Source organism: Gopherus flavomarginatus, chromosome 1, assembly GCF_025201925.1.
Source record: "Gopherus flavomarginatus isolate rGopFla2 chromosome 1, rGopFla2.mat.asm, whole genome shotgun sequence".
Lineage (NCBI taxonomy): Eukaryota > Metazoa > Chordata > Testudines > Testudinidae > Gopherus > Gopherus flavomarginatus.
In genome coordinates this window covers 329,718,401-329,737,863 of record NC_066617.1, presented here as the reverse complement: position 1 = coordinate 329,737,863, position 19,463 = coordinate 329,718,401, and the positions used below count along the sequence as shown (strand labels likewise).

The 19,463-nt window shown below is 41.3% G+C and overlaps 1 protein-coding gene across 11 annotated transcripts in view; it reads right to left on the bottom strand.

Annotated features, from left to right (window-relative positions):
• Nucleotides 1–6,056: 6,056 nt before the first annotated feature.
• SPATA13 (spermatogenesis associated 13) overlaps nucleotides 6,057–19,463 on the bottom strand; it is a 266,452-nt gene continuing 253,045 nt past the window's right edge. For all 11 annotated transcript variants that reach the window (XM_050937148.1, XM_050937150.1, XM_050937140.1 and 8 more), the window contains 2 exons: nucleotides 12,820–12,894; nucleotides 6,057–10,428 (listed from right to left, as the gene is read on the bottom strand). In XM_050937148.1, the coding sequence (XP_050793105.1) occupies nucleotides 10,247–10,428; nucleotides 12,820–12,894 (257 nt within the window). In that variant the 3' untranslated portion in view covers nucleotides 6,057–10,246. The remainder of the gene's footprint in view (nucleotides 10,429–12,819; nucleotides 12,895–19,463) is intronic.

Genomic DNA, 19,463 nt, shown 5'->3' with positions numbered 1-19,463 from the left:
GGGTCCTGGCCACCAGTCCAGGGGGCTCTGCATTTTAATTTAATTTTAAATGAAGTTTCTTAAACATTTTAAAAACCTTATTTACTTTACATACAACAATAGTTTAGTTATATATTATAGACTTATAGAAAGAGACCTTCTAAAAACGTTAAAATGTATTACTGGCACGTGAAACCTTAAATTAGAATGAATAAATGAAGACTCGGCACACCACTTCTGACAGGTTGCCGACCCCTGTATTAGAGCATAGTATTGCTGAGTAATCAAGGTAGTCATAACTTGGTGTTTTAATTGTGTCATATTAAAAACTGCTGCTTTCTATGGGCCTGATAGAAGTAGAGTGACCGACCAGCATTTGGGTCCACAGATGCTAAATGTGAGCAATGAAAGACAAAACATATGTGTATTATCAGAAGTTAGTGTGTCACAGGAAATGGACACAATTCACTCCCCCTGGTGCAAGGGGCTGGAAGTTACTATGCCCAGTGGGGATTCACACACTGCAGGGACATGAATTTTTTCAGTAAACTGAACCAATTATGCAACAAAGAGTCCTGTGGCACCTTAAAGACTAACAGATGTATTGGAGCATAAGCTTTCGTGAGTGAATACCCACATGCATCTGACGAAGTGGGTATTCACCCACGAAAGCTTATGCTCCAATACATCTGTTAGTCTTTAAGGTGCCACAGGACTCTTTTGTTGCTTTTTAGGTAGATCCAGACTCACATGGCTACCCCTCTGATACTTGAACCAATTAAAAAGCTCAGATCAGAACAGTTGAATAGTTTCAGAAAGGACTGTATCACCATCTTGTGGCAATATCAAATATTACTGGCAATGTGCTGCAGTATCTAATGGCTTGTTCTACTTTTGATATGACACAATGTGCTTCAGGAAACATGTTCTGCATTCTCTGAATGAACTTCCATGGCCTGTCTTCATGCTATTGAAAAGCAGAAATAGTAGCAAACAACAAAACATCCATCTTCTCCATACCTGTTGGCCAGTTACTTGCTATTTTCCCAAGATCTATTACACTCAGTCTCCTCTCTTTTATACAGTGTTTTGGTTAATAAAATCCATGCATTGGTGCTGGGGTAGTGCTCTACACTGCCATGCTGGAGCCCTAACTTGATTTCCATTCCTGCGGCTCCCTTTCTAAGCAAAAAGAGATTGTGAATAGTGTAAAGGCCATGCACTCCACCTCTGAGAGACAAGAGTGCCGTGAATCATTAATAACCAAAACCTTGATGGGCTCCCAGACTGAAGCCAGTCCCATTCAGTGAGTTTCAGCTGGACAAATGAAGGCTGTGATGCAGGAGCCAAATGTTAGACCCAGCTCTTTCATACAACTGCACCTGCAATAACCCTGAAAGATTGGCCTGAAATAGTTAAATAATAACCAAAAAATCCGCCATGTGCAATCAAATGACACAGTTTGGAAAGGACAGGCGAATACAGTTCGTTGGACTGAATGTTGTTTTAATTTGTTAGCAGCTGACTATAATGCTGATGAGCAGGGACTGCATGGATAACAACCATGAAAGAAAGATATGATAGAACCAGTCTCAGTTGGGATCCTTGGCTGCTTCTGTAATAAAACAACAACAATGAAAAGAACATTTGCATAGGGATTTTACTCTGATTTTGTGAGTGATGGTGAGTTTCATTATACTGATCCAGGACCTACCAGTGCAGAATAGACCATGAGGAGAGAGGAACTGACTGCCAGACAATACTTGATATATAGTCTCCAGGCCAAGTTCAAGCCAGTTCTTACTTTGCCTAAACTCTTTCACCCAGTGGCCAAATTCATCTTATCTTAATTTCTGGATCTCCTTCCTCATGTCCTAAAGCCCAGTCACAGGCATACTGCACTCCAGCCTCTCTCTCCTGGCCTCAGAGAAGCCCCTCTTGGTACTAGTGCTCCTCCTTTCCCCGGCAGCAGTTTCAATATTTTGAAAATCACAAGGAGGAATCCTCTATAAGTTCTTCACAATGCTCTGTTCTTCCTTGTGAAATGCAGGTTGATTTTTTGGCCTAACAAAGGCAGCTATGCCCATCTCTTTGCTAACCTCTTTTCTTGTCACGCACACAAGCTCTGAACTTTGCTGTCACAACACCTGTGTAATGTACAAGTCAGTAACCCTTTACTGGCCTGCAAAGTACCTGTCATGCTATTGGCACTATCTGAATAACACAACACGTTAAAATGAGCCATCAAGTGAAAAACATCCCAGGTCACAAATTACACTCCAAAAGTAAAAGTTAACATAAATACAAAAGAGAAGGAAACAGATAGCAGGCAGATGGGAAGGTACAAGCTATCATCAGTTTGCATGGGTGCTGTGTTGATCTGCTGAGGACTTGCTGTGTAAATGATAGATTCTGACACATACCCATTTCTTTTGCACGGAAACTTTGTGATGGGATGTACCTGGCCCTTTGAGGCCTCCCTGCTGAAGGCCTCACAGTCCCCAGTAAAGGTGCCATGAAGGTGGGTCCTCCAGGCCTGTCTAGAAAGGCTGCAGCCAATCAGAGCGCAGCAGGCTCAGATAAAAAGAGCTGCAGCAGCTCAGTTGTTGGTTGGGACAAGAAGGTTGAGGAAAGGATGGTAAATGGTGAAACTCCCCAGTCAACGAGGCCTGCAAGAGACCCTGCTCAAGCAGGGAAAAGATGGGGAGAACCCAAGGACTGTAACCTTAAGATAATGGGTGAAGGTGACAGGAGGGAGTGGGAACCAGCCCATGGAATGAAGCAGCAGCAACTATTATGGGAAGCATACGTGGCTGCTGTTTACAGGGTCACTGGGTTGGGGCCTGGCGTACTAGGCGGGCCTGGGTCCCTGTGGGGAAGTTGCGTAAATCCTGCAAAGTGGACAAGACTTTCACCTAAAGGCCCAAGAAAGGGGCTGGAATGCAACCAGGCCCACAGATGGGCTGAAGACCCTGGTGAGGGCTGACCTACAGTTCTGGTTGGACTCTTTAGTAAAAGCCTGAAAAAGGGGATGGATTCAAAGAGCCCAAAGACAGGGTTGAAGACTCGAATAAGGGCAGATAGTTTGTTGGACTTTCCTTGCCCCGGAAAGGGGTTATCTATTTCAGATTGTGTGACTTGGCTGAAGGACTGAGCCACTGAAGACCCACCTAGTGATGCCAACAACCTACAGGGGGCACCAGGAGCAGAAAGGTTGGAACTCCATGCAGGGCCGGCTCCAGGCACCAGCGTAGCAAGCAGGTACTTGGGGTGGCCAATTCAAAGGGGCAGCAATACGTCTGGTAACGGGGCGGGACGTCCAGGCCTTCGGTGGAAATTCGGTCTCTCTCTGAGTTGCCGCTGAATTGCCACTGAAAAGGAAGAGAGGGAGGCCCCACTGCCGAAGAAGTGGAGCGATTGAGCTGCTGCTAAAGTGCCGCTGCTTGTCTTTTTTTGGTTTGTTTTTTGTTTTGTTTTGCCGCTGGGGGTGGCAGAAAAGCTGGAGCCGGCACTGGCTCCATGCCCAGCTGAATGGAAGCACGGACGAGAGGTGAGTGCCCCATCACAAACCAAAATATTTATTAGTGGCAGCATATGAATTTCCAGTTGATGGTGCTCAGCTTGCCAAATAGGAAACATCCCTGAATCTCTCTATAGCGAAGCTTTCCTTGTGGTCTGGCCCCTCAAAAAGTCAGTTTTTATTATGGGAGTTTGTGTGATCTGGACACGGTTGCCCATATAATTCTACAGGTTCTCCATTCAGCCCTCGTGTCTTCAAGGAAACATCAGGTACAGAACTGAATTTCTAATTTTAAAAAATATGCAGAGGGAAAAAATCCAACATTTCAAACCACCTTTATGCATCACAGGCAACTTTAAAAAAGGAAAAATCTAATTATTTTTCCTTGCAGGTTACATTTAACACATAGCAAATGTATATTTTCCCAGAGCAGTTTATTTCAGTCTAAATATTAAAGAAGGAAGCAAAATATTAGAGACTATATGCAAAGGTCCAAATCCTTGTCTTAAGCTACCCAGCGATGTGTGACCATGTGGCCTTTGAAATCAAGTGGTACTATAATATGCATATACATATACACATGAACTTAAAGCCCCTTTCTCGTTGGTGCTTCTCCTCAACAGAGACAAACAGGAGTTGAGGGTTCTGAACACTTCATGGGATTGGGTCCTAATTTCAAGATACCTGAGAACCTAAGAGCAAGAATATGCCACTGCACACAGTTGAATTTCAAACTTCTTAGAAGACTGACTGCAATGTGTAGTTCCTATACTTCCTCAAGCTTCATTCCATTAGTTCTCTATCTATTCATATTGTGCACCTCACTGTGTATCTGAACACCTAAGATGGTGAGGAGAGAGACATTAAAGTCATATGTTTCCTCTGTAATGCAATAGCCCATTGGGACTGCCACCTGAGCAGGCTATCTGAGAAGAGAGTCCTTGTAGGCTACTTATGCAGTTGGTAAAAATGCAAGAAACTACACAGTTTAGGGCCTTGATACAATCTGTTTGTTTCAATGCCACATGGGAGACCCAGGCTTTGAAAAGCCCATGTAATTCTCACTTTCTGGGACAGCCAAATGGTGGAAGTCAAAGGGTCAAGCTTTGAGAGGAAGGGAAAAGAATTTGCAAGCCCTACCATTCTGCCAACACGAGAGCAGGTCAGAATATTTTTAACATGAAATTTCTGTGACATATGCTCTTTCAAAGACAAAACATTTTGTGGCGATTTAGTCAAAAAGGGGTTTGTTTGTTTTTTGTTCTGGGAGACAGAGAATCTCCCTCCACTCTGTAGCCTGGTGGCTAAGGATGTGGGACTTAAGTCCTGTTAGGGACCATGGATCTTTCACAGAGTTCTTAGAAGTTAGGCCGTCCCAACCTGCCATCCTGGGACCTGCTAAGTACTGCTAGAGCAGGGGTCCCCAACACGGCACCCACAGGGGCATCTATGCGCCCACATCCTGCCGGCAGTCGAGCATCTGCCGAAATGCCGCCGAAATTCAGCGACATCATCCAGAGGTGTCGCCACCGAAATGCTGCCAAATTTCGGCAGCATTTTGGCGGATGCTCGACCGCTACCACGGTCCTTCGTCTGGCGCCTGCCAGATGAAAAGGTTGGGGACCACTGTGTTAGAGTAACAGAGCTGAACTCTAGTAGAGGACTGCAGTCCTAGGCTCTGATTGGTGGAACGCTGGGGGTCAATATTGGTCCTCAATTTAACCCAAACACAGGAACAGAAAGTTGTCCATGCAACTGTGTTCTCCCTGCTTAGGGCTGCTTCCCTTGCAATACCTGTTCCTGCTGCTAATCTCCTGGTAACCTGACCCTGCCTGCCTCCTGACACCTGATTCCCATTTTGCCCTCTGACCTGGTATATGACCCGGCCTGACTCCCAAATCCCGCTCCAACCACTAAATCAGACTGCCCACATCCCGGTTGTGACAAGTCCCTTCTGCGCCCGAAGCAGAGCAATGTGGGATGCAAAACTCTGCTCTGAATCAGGCACAGCAGGGATTTGAACCTGGGTCTCCTACATCTCTACCCACTGTCCAGCCGACAGCATGTATGTGCATGTACACACACACCTCCCCTGACATTTTAGAAAAAATGTTCAAAATTTTGTTTTTATTCCCATGTGGAAGGGAAAATTTTGAACCCCCCCAAAATTGCTGCAAAATGGAATTATCCTCTGTTCAGCACCAATTTCATTAGTGCCAGAAAATGCTATGCTTATATTTACTTCCAAGGGGTACTGATGGGTACTGTCTGTCAGATGAAAGGCAGCAAGGAGCAATGATGGTAGGGACACACAGTTGGGGCAAAACCAGGTTTAAAATATTTTCTTAATGATGAGGAGTTAAACTCTGGAGTCAAACTTAAGTGGTTTTGTTTAAAATTAGTCCAGGCTATACAGTGTAGGTGGGTACAATCATAAAACCAATAGAGGAGAATATGACATTTTTGCTCTAAAGAATTGTGATAATAGAAGTATTTAAACCACCTGTGAAAAGATAGAGAAAAAAACCAGCCACCAACATTTTTTAAAACTGCACAATATAATTTTATAAGACAAACTCTCAGGAATATCATTTTGTCCATTATTTAATTAAAACATACAGTAAGAACAAAATAATGCAAATGTAGGTTTGTACTCATTTCCAGAAAATAGATTCATTTTGACAAACCACGTATTAAGAGGAAATAAATCCTGCAACACACTGATTACTTCAGAACAAGTCACCGCAGACCTATACATTGTACTTTAGCTGTCAACAGCCAATTCATCTGTTCTGTAGCCATGACACTTGATTTACGTGTAACAGCATGCAGATGGTAAGATGCACAAAGCATGTACATAAGATAAAACGTTACAAAAACATTTGTCAAGTAAAATACATATGCAAGTCATCTCTAATATTTACAACAAAAGTCTTAAATTACATGATCATTCAGAAGGCATCTCGTAAATACAAATGCCATAGACATAGAAAAAGAAAGGCAGTCAATGAAAGGTACTATATTTGTTATGGCGAAGAACCTTTGGCTCCCAAACTCCAAGTTATGATCATTTAAAAAATAACTAAATGTGGAATATTCGTGTATTCTATCTTCAAACTCCTTCACTGCTTTTCACTGTTAAAAATCAATATGAAATTCAGCATGGCAAAAGCCACTTGTAAAACAAACTTATTTTGTAGTAAGATCAAAACTCTTAGATGCAGTTACGTTTTGGCATTATCCTAACCCAAAGGAAACACATTCAAGGAAGATTGTTTTAATGCTTTTCAAGCATAAAAGTCTGAGGTTATCTGCTCAATAGGTAATAAGGAAGGCTCTCCCCAGCCTGTGCTTTACCTATATGAGGCACAGCTGTGCTTAATTGTTGCATTAGAACATGAAATAACTTAAAGCAAAGAAAAATGGGATGCCATTAATAGCTATTGAATTCTGATTTTTCTATTGATATGCACATGAAAAGCCATTTCATCAGGAGTCAGACAATGACAAGGTCTTTTCAAGGTAGATTTTGATAAACTACTACCCATCATATTTAATTTGAAACTGTACTCCTATGAAGACTCTACAATCATGCTGAACATCTTAGTTAATAGGTTCTTTGATTGTTGTATAATGTAACTGAGTGTTTAACTATGATATCTTCAAAACCCTGGAGTCTCCCTTTGGCCCATTTTGTGTCATCCTGCCATCAAGTGAGCAAATTCTTAGACCATGGATGAATAAATTAATTATATAATGTACATGTGCCAATAAAATGTACATAAACATGCCTTATTGATATCTCTCTTTTTCCCACCTGGTGCAAGATTAGGCTGCATGGAAAGACATACATAAGATGATAAATAAACCAGATGCACATGCAATATACTGTACATAAAACCTATCCTGAATAATCTGCATCATGAAATGCTTTGCCTTGCATCTCGTTGAAATGAATGAGGTTCTTCTGAAGAAAGGAACTCGTGCATCCAAAAGCACATTCAAACCTTTGCCTTCATTTCCAAGGCTAAGCATCACTATGCAAAGAAGAATCTTTGTAGGTACTCACATGCCAGTAAGTACATTCAGAAATCTAATTTGCTTTCCAGTATTGCCACAGGAATTAGCTTTTTGGAGTGGAATAGATTTTATCTAAGACAAGTGTGTAACCATGGATGTGCCTCTCAAACTCTTTAGGCTCATGCCAGCATGACATAGCAAGACGATGGGGTGGAGGAACAGCTGGGTGTACAGTGCAGCCCAGGAGTCTTTTCCTGTGTCTAGGGCAAATCTTTCCAAATGTGCGTGGTGAAACTAGGACTTAAAAAACGTCTGCATGCCTACTGCATGTGCATAACTTGCACTCATACAGCAGAACTGGGCAACTGTGCAGACAAATGGCTACTGAGAAATACAACGTGGCTATCCATTTTAGTGGGAGCACAAGTTTAGGTGCCTTCATCTGGAAATACAGTCCTTATACTTACACTGAACATTCAGAATTATCTTTTAAAAATCTGAAAGGAGGTGGCTTATATTACACAGACATTAAAAAAATACCCTTAAAACACCCAGCAAGTTGTTTTGTTGGCTTTCCCAGACTTTTTTTTTTTCCAATTGGATCATTGCTTAGAAAAAAAATGCCTGTAATAATTTGATCTGCCATGAAGTTCTCAAACATTTCAGGTTTTCCTGAAATTTCCATTAATAAATAGGAAAAAAGCACAAGCACTAAGGTTTACCACACACTGGACAATTCAGTTCAGCATCAGCAGATCTTCTCAGTTATTGATAAGCTACGTACAGAAGGCATTTCAAATGTACTGTTCCCAAAATGCACCACTTAAAGTTAAAACCACTTGTTAGTAAAAGGTCATGTATATATCCATCGAAAATTGAAGTGTAAGTATTTTTCTAACACATCTATTGACAAACATTTACTGGTGTACATTCTTAGTGATCTTGTTCATGCTTTGTAGAAGCTACCACAGTTATTAAATTATTTTACACTCCAACATTTGGACTCTACAGGACTGGCTACAAGTAAAAATAGAAAGAGTTACAACAGCAGAGTTTAAAATAAGGCTTTTTACATTGTCGATAAGATGCCTGCCCATTAACCTATTATTTGTTCTTCACATATTTTTACACATTCATGGCAAATAAGATTTTGTTCATTTGTCAAAGAACACTCCGGGAACTGCCTTAGATAATGCCCCTAATCAGCAGCATAGGAATCTTGTAATTTGAAATAAATCCTTTACAAACCAGTGCTGAAACCTATGGAGTCTCTCCTCCATACTTTTTAATAACTCTCATTAGCATTAATGAGAACTACACATGACCAGTAAGAAAAATGATCAGTGCTGCCAGTTCCAAGATCCTATTTTCTCATACCAGATTTTTTTTAAAGGTATTCTTTCAAACCAACTTCATGTCACAAGAAAAGCAAAATAGGGCAGGGCAAACCATTTATTACAGATCCTGGCCAGAGCTGAATTTAGCGCAAAAGAAGGTCATCCTTCTTCAAGAGAAACTGATGGTTCTCAATCAAAGCCCATTTCTGATTCCACCAATGTCTTTTGTCCATAGTGGTGGCATCTTCTCTTTAACATTTTGAAGTAATAAAAACCCACTGTCACTTGACTGATGTGTAAGAGGCTCAGAATCAAAGACAGCTTCAGGAACTTGATGGAAACTTTTGTTACAGTTCATACACTTTAACTGGAAAGTTGTATGTGAATGGAATTTAGAGTGTGAATTATATAACCAACGCTATCTAGTGCCAGCAGTCTCTCATGGTTCCTTAACTTTGCATTTTTGTATGTTCACATTATCTTCATTTGATTAAAAAAACAAAACACTTTAGTTTTTATACTGAAACACAGACATACTAGAATTACAGAGAAGAGTATCACAGGATAGGGGATGAGGGCAAGAAATGAAATGTATATGGAAGTGCATACAATAATGCAGTATGGTACCTTGGTTGGAAAGAATCATTTAGTGGGTCCTTCCTCTTTCCAGTTCTTGTATGCAGTAAATACATAAACCCTTGCAGTCTTTTTTGTTCGTTTTTCCGTAATATGGAGTCAAAAAATTTCTCTGTTCTAACTTAGAAGATAAGGCCTTGCGGGACTTCCTATTGCCATTTGGCAAATGTAAAGAAACATTGAAAAAAATAGGAAGTGTTGAGGTCCACTAGTTTCTGCATGCACATCAAGTTAAATCAGGTGGGCTTCACTCACCTGATCCTGATGCATGACCCCTGCTCAGTGATCCAAAGGAAGAGAAAAATCTCCTCAAGTCCCTTGCCAATATGCCCTGAGGGAAGAATTCCTTCCTAATCCTAAATTTGGCCATCAATTCACTATTAAGAAAAATGAAATGTTCAAATGACCCCACCATTAATGTAGTGCAACTAAAAAGAGAGATTAGATGCTGCTACTATAGAATAACAGCAATTTGCCTTTGTCACCAAGTGATGTGCTCCTCATTAGCAATGCTTATTGATGCGTATCAACATTTACTTCAGAACCATCTGGATTCTTCATCATAGAACCTCATGAACTTCATTTTCCTTCTAGACAAAAGTGATGTTTTTGGCTCAGGCAGAGCCTATGTCTTTCCCTCCAATAGAGAGGATGTATGATTTTCCAACTCAAACATGTTCAACTGCGTCCCAAAGGTTCTCCGCAGGAAGACATCTCTCCTTCAGCTAACGTCCTTCCAATGACTTTAGCCCTCTCATTTCTTGAATGGGGTAAGTTTGTTGAAGGTGTGCCAGAAAAGGGATGGCTTTCGTTTAGGTTCTGCCAGGGCAAAGACCTGCTGCTGTGGAATGCTGGTGGGCACAGTGATGTGGCGTTGATGAATAGGATGTAAACTCTGGTGTGGAGGAGGCATGGGACATCCATTATAACTGATACCTGCAGAAGGAAAAAATGAAGTATGTGTGAGACAAATGACAAAGTAATCAACTCAGAGAAAATGCACAGAGCATATGGGCCAAATGCAGCTCTCAATGAAGTCTGAAACTTGCCATCATAGTCAATAGGAGTAGGTCAGATCTTATCATATCTGACTTCCCACTTTTCTATTTTGGTCTTAATTTTGATTGGTTAAAAAAATTGTATGGCCTCAAATAACTTTACAGTATTGTCCAGAAAATCAGCAGTAGTTTCACAAAACCAGACAACATGTACAGGAGCATTGTGCTTTTAAGAGGAAAGATGGTTAATGTAGCAGACACTTTGACTTTTTAAGCAATAGCTGGGTAAGATTATGTAAAATGTTCTTACTGGTGAAGAAAAGGTACCTTGGAGGGGCAAATAGTTTTCCAAGGTAATGCTCTCTGACTTTGACATTTGAGTATTGAGATCACAATCTCCTGATCAATATTTTACAGCCATTGCCCTGAAAATCTGGCCCAATTTGTAACATGCCATTCATTCATATATATTGAGTGATAGATATGTTTACATATTAATATGCACATAAGAATCTTCTCAACTGCAGATCAAAATTTTGACATTGATGCATCTGAACAAAGACAAAAGTCATGGTTCTTCCAACCTTCCAGGAAAGCACCCCAACAAAATGCCCACTCAACCGAGTCTGACTCCCAGCTGCTCAACTCATCCACTCAACCCATCAAAAAGTGATCCAAATCTCTCTCTCTCACACACACAAAACCATTTAGAATTTTATTTTGAATACAACAAAATCTCATTCAAAAGAATATTTTAAATCAACAGTGTTGAATTCTAGAGAGAACTTGGGTGGAAGGGTCTGAACATGGGAATGGAACCAGGGATTCCTGAGTTTCTAATCACATCTAAACCACTGACACTCTCTGTACCTTTAGGCAAATCACTCAACTTCTCTGTTCAGGTCTTCTTTTAGGTGGGGCTAATACTAATTTGCCTATTTGAAGATGTTTGTCAGGATTATTTAGTAAATAGTTTATAAAGGGCTTTGAAGTTGAAATACATGCTAAATAATATCACTTTAGAAAGTCTAACCCCAAAAGAGATTTGCAAAGGATCAAAGAGAATGACTATATTTGAATATGTAAGCAGAGTCTGAATGAGCTCTCCCTTGACATCTAGCGATGAGCTGTGGAAGAGGACTTCAGGAGCCAATCTCGTTTGCATGGGCACACCCACCTGGCCCAGGTGCTTAGCATGATGAGATTGCTTGCCCAAATGGTCACGTTTGGCATTGTGGGATCCCCAGTCTCCTTCTTATTGGGGCAGGAGTAATAAAGGATTGTTATCCCTATGTGAATGAAGAGCAGGAGAACTGCACTTGGCATTTCCCAATTGAGGGACTCACCTCAACTGAACAGCACTCGCTAGGCAGGGGACATGGGTTCCAAAGCCCAGTGAGTTAAGAGAGGATGGGAACAGGTACTTGTCCCTCATTGTGTGGGCCTTGCTTAAGGGTCCCAGACACCATCAGACTCTTCCTCTCTCGACTATGTAATAACAGAGCTAATTTAAACTCAATTGAGAGAGTCTTGTTACATGCTGCAGAGCTGAAATCACTGATACCTAGGTCTAAGAATTAGACGTGCTTTGGGACAGTCTCTGATGTAAGAGACTGCCCAATGTGCACTAGCAGTGAGGCTCCCCCACTAACAGCTGAAGTCACTGAGAGCTGTGTTAAGTAGTGGGCCCTGAAGATAGAAGGGCGGCTGGTGGTGAGGCAAGGTGAGTGGGTAGAAGGGTGGCAGAGAGGGCCAGCGAATGAGTGCCCGAGCAGTGGCACGAGTAAGGTGCCTCCTTACACCAGGGTGGGAGGTGAACACTGCAGATACATCTCTGAACTCTGGGTCTGCACTGTCCAAGGACAACTGTGAGTGGGGTGCAGGAAGGGATGAGCACCTTAAAGGGACTTTGGGGTTGCTGGACTTAAGAACCTGAGGGGAAAAGAACACTGCCCAACTTACTTGGGGGGTGGGTCTTTCGCTCATGGTTGATGTATATGAGCCCTGTTTGGGATGTTTCCCCAAATTAATGCCAAGTAACCTCCCTCCTTTTATTAAAAACGTTTTTTGCTACACTCAGACTGCTTGTGAGAGGGGAAGTACTGCCTCTTAGAGGCACCCCGGGATGATGTGTAATTGTCCCATCCCAGGTCACTGGGTGGGGGCTCAAGCCGGTTTTGTGTTGTATTGTTGAAAAGGAACCCCTTGAACCCGGCCCTAGTTGCTGTCAACTCTGACTGGCAGAAGGGTTACAAATATCTCCCATCATAAGTTCAATACTGAAAAAAAATGATATATTTAAAACTTACAATTATACTTAAATACTCACCTTTAATTTTTCCATGCCTTGATTTTCTGGCATTTTGCATGGCTTGTTTCTTTTGATTTTCTGAGATTTCCATTCCTGGATTTTAAAGTACATGAGGTCTTAGTATTAAGATATTGTATCTGCTATTTGATAATAGTAAATTAAAAAACATTTGAGCAAACGCTATTTTAAAATGATTTTTAAACAATTCTTAATAGTAATGTACCATATGTTTTTGAGAAATACAGGTCCAGATTTTACCGTTTCACCAGTTTAACTCTGGCATTTCATTGGCATAACTGAGATACTAATTTGGCCCTTTGAGCACAAATTGATGCCAACCTGTGCTGAAATAATTATCTCCAGCTGGTGGTCATTGGGGATCTGACTAACTACTTGTCATTTTACAACTCTCACAGCTAAATTAGTGATGACAAAGCAAACTAACACCTAGGAAGATTATGTGGATATTGTTGATCCACAAACCAGTTATTGGATTGCTAGGAGAGATAAATATGAGGCTTAATTCTCTTCTCACTCACACTGGAGTAAACCTGGGATAACGAAATTAAGTCATTAGAGTCATAGTAGACCACAAGCTTAATATGAGTCAACAGTGTGATACTGTTGCAAAAAAAGCAAACATGATTCTGGGATGCATTAACAGGTGTGTTGTAAACAAGACACGAGAAGTCATTCTTCCGCTTTACTCTGCACTGGTCAGGCCTCAGCTGGAGTATTGTGTCCAGTTCTGGGCACCGCATTTCAAGAAAGATGTGGAAAAATTGGAGAGGGTCCAGAGAAGAGCAACAAGAATGATTAAAGGTCTTGAGAACATGACCTATGAAGGAAGGCTGAAGGAATTGGGTTTGTTTAGTTTGGAAAAGAGAAGACTGAGAGGGGACATGATAGCAGTTTTCAGGTATCTAAAAGGGTGTCATCAGGAGGAGGGAAAAAACTTGTTCACCTTAGCCTCCAATGATAGAACAAGAAGCAATGGGCTTAAACTGCAGCAAGGGAGATTTAGGTTGGATATTAGGAAAAAGTTCCTAACTGTCAGGGTAGTTAAACACTGGAATAGATTGCCTAGGGAAGTTGTGGAATCTCCATCTCTGGAGATATTTAAGAGTAGGTTAGATAAATGGCTATTAGGGATGGTCTAGACAATATTTGGTCCTGCCATGAGGGCAGGGGACTGGACTCGATGACCTCTCGAGGTCCCTTCCAGTCCTGGAGTTTATGAGTCTATGAGTCTATACTGGTGTATAGCTGGTAAGAGAAAAGCAAGGTCACAGTATGTATAGATATAATCCTGCTTGTATTCTGTAAAAGAAAACTGAACCCATTTTCCTCAGACCAACACTCCAATATTTGCTGTTCCTGTGTTTACGGTATCTGTGTTGTGCATTTTATCTATGTTGATCCAAATTTAATAAAAATATGTATTTTAAAAGCTGAAAAGCTCCTCTAAGAATATGAATGAATTTCAAACAATGTCACTGTTAAACTGGCATTTGACAAAATATAATGTCTTCAGTTTGAACAAACCAGGTTGTGTTTTCTTTTAACAATGAGCTTGTAGCCTTCCTTGGTGTGTGTTATTCATGTCAGTGTATTGAGGGATATTAAACACATTTACTTACATGGTCAGTGTCATGTTACATGATACCATGGTCTAACCTAACAATTTACTGTAATGTACTAGTGTTAAGTGTCTGAGGTATTTCAGTGTGGCTGAGAGACGCTGGCTCCCAGAGAGGACAGGCACCTGCTATTAGTGCAGCTAGAGGAATTTTTCCTTACATCTAATGGACTATGTTTTTGGAGTTCAAGTACTGATGTTCTAGTCCCATCTCCCTATGTATGAGATTCATCTAGTAACTGTGCATGTTGTTTGCAGCATATGAATGTGTTATATTAGCACAACTTAAAAGGTGTGTGTGGTGCTTCTCGTTCCATTCACATATATACAATGGACTGCAAAGTGCTGCAACCTAAAGCCAGGTGGCCCAACAAAGTAGTCACTTGGATTCCATTCTGCTCTTCATTCACACTTTTCAATTCCTTGCACTTTCTGGCCTGTAGTCATGGAGGAGTTAAATCCCTCAGGCGACTGTTTTTAATATAATCTGACCATACTCTTTCAGTTACTGGTTATTCCTTTTATTTCATTTGTAATTATTCAATTCTTTTTTCTCTTCCTGGAGACAAAAAAGCAGCCAAAGAAATCAAAAAGTTGCAGCAGCAGGAAGCAGACTGTTTTCTTAGATCTATCATTAGTGGTTTTGGAGAAAGAGCTGCTGGTTGTGGCCCATTCCCAGCATACATTCATAATAGCTCAGAAGAGTTGAATATGGTTTTGGAGGCTCTGACCTCTACTGAAATGTCTTTGAAAACAGAACTAGTCATTCAAGCTTTAGAATTTGAAGAGTGATTTATTTGTTCCTTGAATAGTTAAATTAGAGACTTCATCTGAATTCCAGCATGATAAATTACAAAAATCAAACAAGATGTTTGAGGTTGAGAATACCAGAGGTCTTCCACTGGCTTTGGCTAAAGGATAGTGTTCAACTATGCCAAAAAAGTGAAATTTTCGAAAATAAACTCTCCTGTGTAATGGAGAAGAGATCCAAGCCATAGAGACTTACGAGGACATATCAACATAAATAAAGTGGGACTGGACATTAAATTTGAACCATCCCTTCTATAGCATAAGATACCTATATAACATGTAAAAGCAGCAAAGAGTTCTGTGGCACCTTATAGACTAACAGACGTATTGGAACATGAGCTTTCGTGGGTGAATACCCACTTCGTTGGATGCATGTAGTGGAAATATCCAGGGGCAGGTATATATATGCAGGCAAGAAGCAGGCTAGAGATAACGAGGTTAGTTCAGTCAGGAAGGATGAGGCCCTCTTCTAGCAGTTGAGGTGTGAAAACCAATGGAGGAGAAACTGCTTTTGTAGCTGGCAAGCCATTCACAGTCTTTGTTTAATCCTGAGCTGATGGTGTCAAATTTGCAGATGAACTGGAGCTCAGCAGTTTCTCTTGGAAGTCTGGTCCTGAAGTTTTTTTGCTGTGGGATGGCTACCTTTAAATCTGCTATTGTGTGTCCAGGGAAGTTGAAGTGTTCTCCTACAGGTTTTTGTATATTGCCATTCCTAATATCTGATTTGTGTCCATTTATCCTTTTCCATAGGGACTGTCCGGTTTGGCCGATGTACATAGCAGAGGGGCATTGCTGGCATATGATGGCATATATTACATTGGTGGACGTGCAGGTGAATGAACCGGTGATGGTGTGGCTGATCTGGTTAGGTCCTGTGATGGTGTCACTGGTGTAGATATGTGGGCAGAGTTGGCATCGAGGTTTGTTGCATGGATTGATACCTGAGTTAGAGTTACTATGGTGCAGTGTGCAGTTACTGGTGAGAATATGTTTCAGGTTGGCAGGTTGTCTGTGGGCGAGGACTGGCCTGCCACCCAAAGCCTGTGAAAGTGAGGGATCATTGTCCAGGATGGGTTGTAGATCCCTGATGATGCATTGGAGGGGTTTTAGCTGGGGACTGTATGTGATGGCCAGTGGAGTTCCGTTGGTTTCTTTCTTGGGTTTGTCTTGTAGTAGGAGGCTTCTGGGTACACGTCTGGCTCTGTTGATCCGTTTCCTTATTTCACACCTCAACTGCTAGAAGAGGACCTCATCCTCCCTGATTGAACTAACCTCGTTATCTCTAGCCTGCTTCTTGCTTGCATATATATACGGCCCCAGGATATTTCCACTACATGCATCCGACGAAGTAGGTATTCACCCACGAAAGCTCATGTTCCAATGTCTATAAGGTGCCACAGAACTCTTTGCTGCTTTTACAGATCCAGACTAACACGGCTACCCCTCTAATACTATATAACATGGGATACTAGTAGGTCTGAACCATGGGCGCTGGAACGGGGAGGCCAGATGGCGTGGCCCCATCACTTTTAAAAGTGGGAGGGCTACAGCCTCCCACTTTTTACCTGCCTTAAGGGAGATGTGACCTTGGGGGTAAGAGGCGGAGCGGAGGCAGGGCCATGTTTTGGGTGCTGGTAATTCTTCTAACTTCTAGGGAGCTCCTGGTGCTCCTGGTCTGAACAAGCATTTGAAATGTCTGATAAAGGATATTTTACAGCAGCCTATATTTCACACATATATGCAATGATATATAAAGCTCAATTTATGAATCTAACATTATAGAAAATACATTTTCTTACTATTCTGTTTTTGTTTGCTACACACATAACTAATTAATGTTTGTACAATGTTTTGTAGATATAAAGCCCTAACTTGCACTCTTTGCATTGAACACAATGGAAACGTTGGGACTTCAAGATATGCATGATCAAGCCCTTTATAAATGCTAACTTATAGTGCCCACTGCCAGTTAAGTCATGAAATTATACATTCAAATATAAGACATAAAATAAAAAAATCAGGGATTTCACTGCTGCAACTTTCCTTAGAATAGTATTCGTCAGTCTTATCAGTCTCAGGCCTTTTTATGTGGCTATTTTTGTTGCAATATTACTTTTGGGGGAAGGTTTAGCACCCAATCACCCATGTGTTTTCTTGTAGGAAGGTTCCAAACCTTCTCTCCCACCATATGAGTTTTGATAAACTGTACATAGCTGTGCCAGCAGCAGAAGGCGCCAGGAGCAGCAGGTACCAGTACTGTCTGGGTCCACTGGTATGCACTTCAAAATCCCCAAAATGTGTAGTATTTGGGCTGAGAAGGCGAGTGAAATAATAACTCTTATTGGACTAACTTCTGCTTAGCGAGAGACAAGCTCTTGAAAGCTTATTTGTTTTTTACCCAACATAAGTTGGTCCAATAAAAGATTACTTCACCCACCTTGTTCCTCTAATATTCTGGGACTGACACAGCTACTGCCTAGAAATTTGGGCTGTCCTGCATACTCTCCCAGAAAGGAGTTGCTGTAATTGTAAAGAGCTCAGATCCTGGCTCACAAAGCTAAAGTGAGGGAGCTAACTGAACCCTGGAAAGGTCCAAAGATGAACAAAGATTAGCTGTTGCTCTCCTTTTTCCCAGTCCAATTCACAAATCCCCAACTGCAACGTGGCCAGTCATCAGGTTTATTGGAGCTACAGCCCATCAAGAATTTGGAAATTAAGTAGGGGCTGGGGTAGGGTAGGGATGTTGTATCCTTGATGTGACAGCTATTCACTATTAGTCCCTCTCATTTTTTGGACAGCTTGAGCTAGTTTGAGTCATTTTGTTGTGATAAATGTGATAGCTTGTATATTAGTTCCCAAATGCACTTCTTCTGTTTCCCAGTCAGCCGTCCTGCCCATGCACATGTTCTTTTAGAGCTCCGCTGGGCTAATATTTAGTAGTCTAGAGATGGGCCCAATAGTGATAAGTGTATGCATGGGCAGTGTGTGCACTCCATGTAGAAGACACTTCCGAAAACAATGGCTGGGGTGCCCAGCAGGCATATAGGCTCTCAGTGCACTGCAGAGCAAGGAGGAATAAGGGAAACTAATTTGCAAGTAGTTTGTTTAGTTGTCTCAGGTCCATCATTTATTTTGGGTACTAGCTACCCTTGGCTACTTGTAACATATGGTCCATGGGGGAAAGTAAAGGCTGGTAATTTCTTGACTTTTTCTTTCATTACGTGGTTGTGTGTGTGTGTGTGTGTGTGTGTGTGTGTGTGTGTGTGTTGTGTGTGTGTGTGTGTGTGTGTGTGTGTGTGTGTGTGTGTGTGTGTGTGTGTGTGTGTGTGTGTGTGTGTGTGTGTGTGTGTGTGGTGTTTTTGTTGTTGAATGACGACTGATCGCTCATGACATTTATTTTCATGAATAAGGAGAAGGATAACTTTAGAGCCATAAACTATTGAGCTTCTCAGCAGGTGAGAAAATAATGGCCTAACAGAGAACAGCCACTACCTATAATATATACACAAGAGGCCTGATTCTTGTTTCACACCGGTGTCAATCAAGAGGAAGTCCATTAAAGTCAATGGGGTTACACTGGTGTGAGATCAGAATCGGCCTCGGCATACATAGGGATTGCTCCTATTTTATGGGTGGCTTGGGAATATGAGGCTCTTAATCATGTTAAAGTTTTAATAACTTGTGAGTTATGTCATCCAGGAAATCATATTCAGAGCACTTTGGATTTTAATTTGCTGTCATTTACAGCCAGTTCAGTCCTGAAGAATGTTACTTATGAGTTATCCCAAGTCTCCCCCTTAAAGATAAATGTCATAACAGGGAGCAGCCATCATACATTACACAAACACGCTGGGATTTTTTCTCTCCCACCAGTGCCTTAGGAATGTACAAATCAGTTTTATATTTCCTATCACTACTGTCCTCTTATGTCTCTATTTTCTCAGTGCAATTCTGCTGAATCTTTTACCATTGATTTTATTAAACCAAAGTGGTCATGCTCAATGTTAAACTGTGAAACAAACATAATTTTAAATTAAAATCCCAAATGTACACACACAGGATACATTTCGGCCCAAAGCTGGCCCTAGGATTTGCAAGGCCCTATCCAATGTCAGACATGCAGGATTCTACCCATTTCCCATCTCACGTATGATTAGGCCTTTCCTTCTCTATAACTTGGCTGAGTGCTGCTATACTACATAGGTTGCACAGA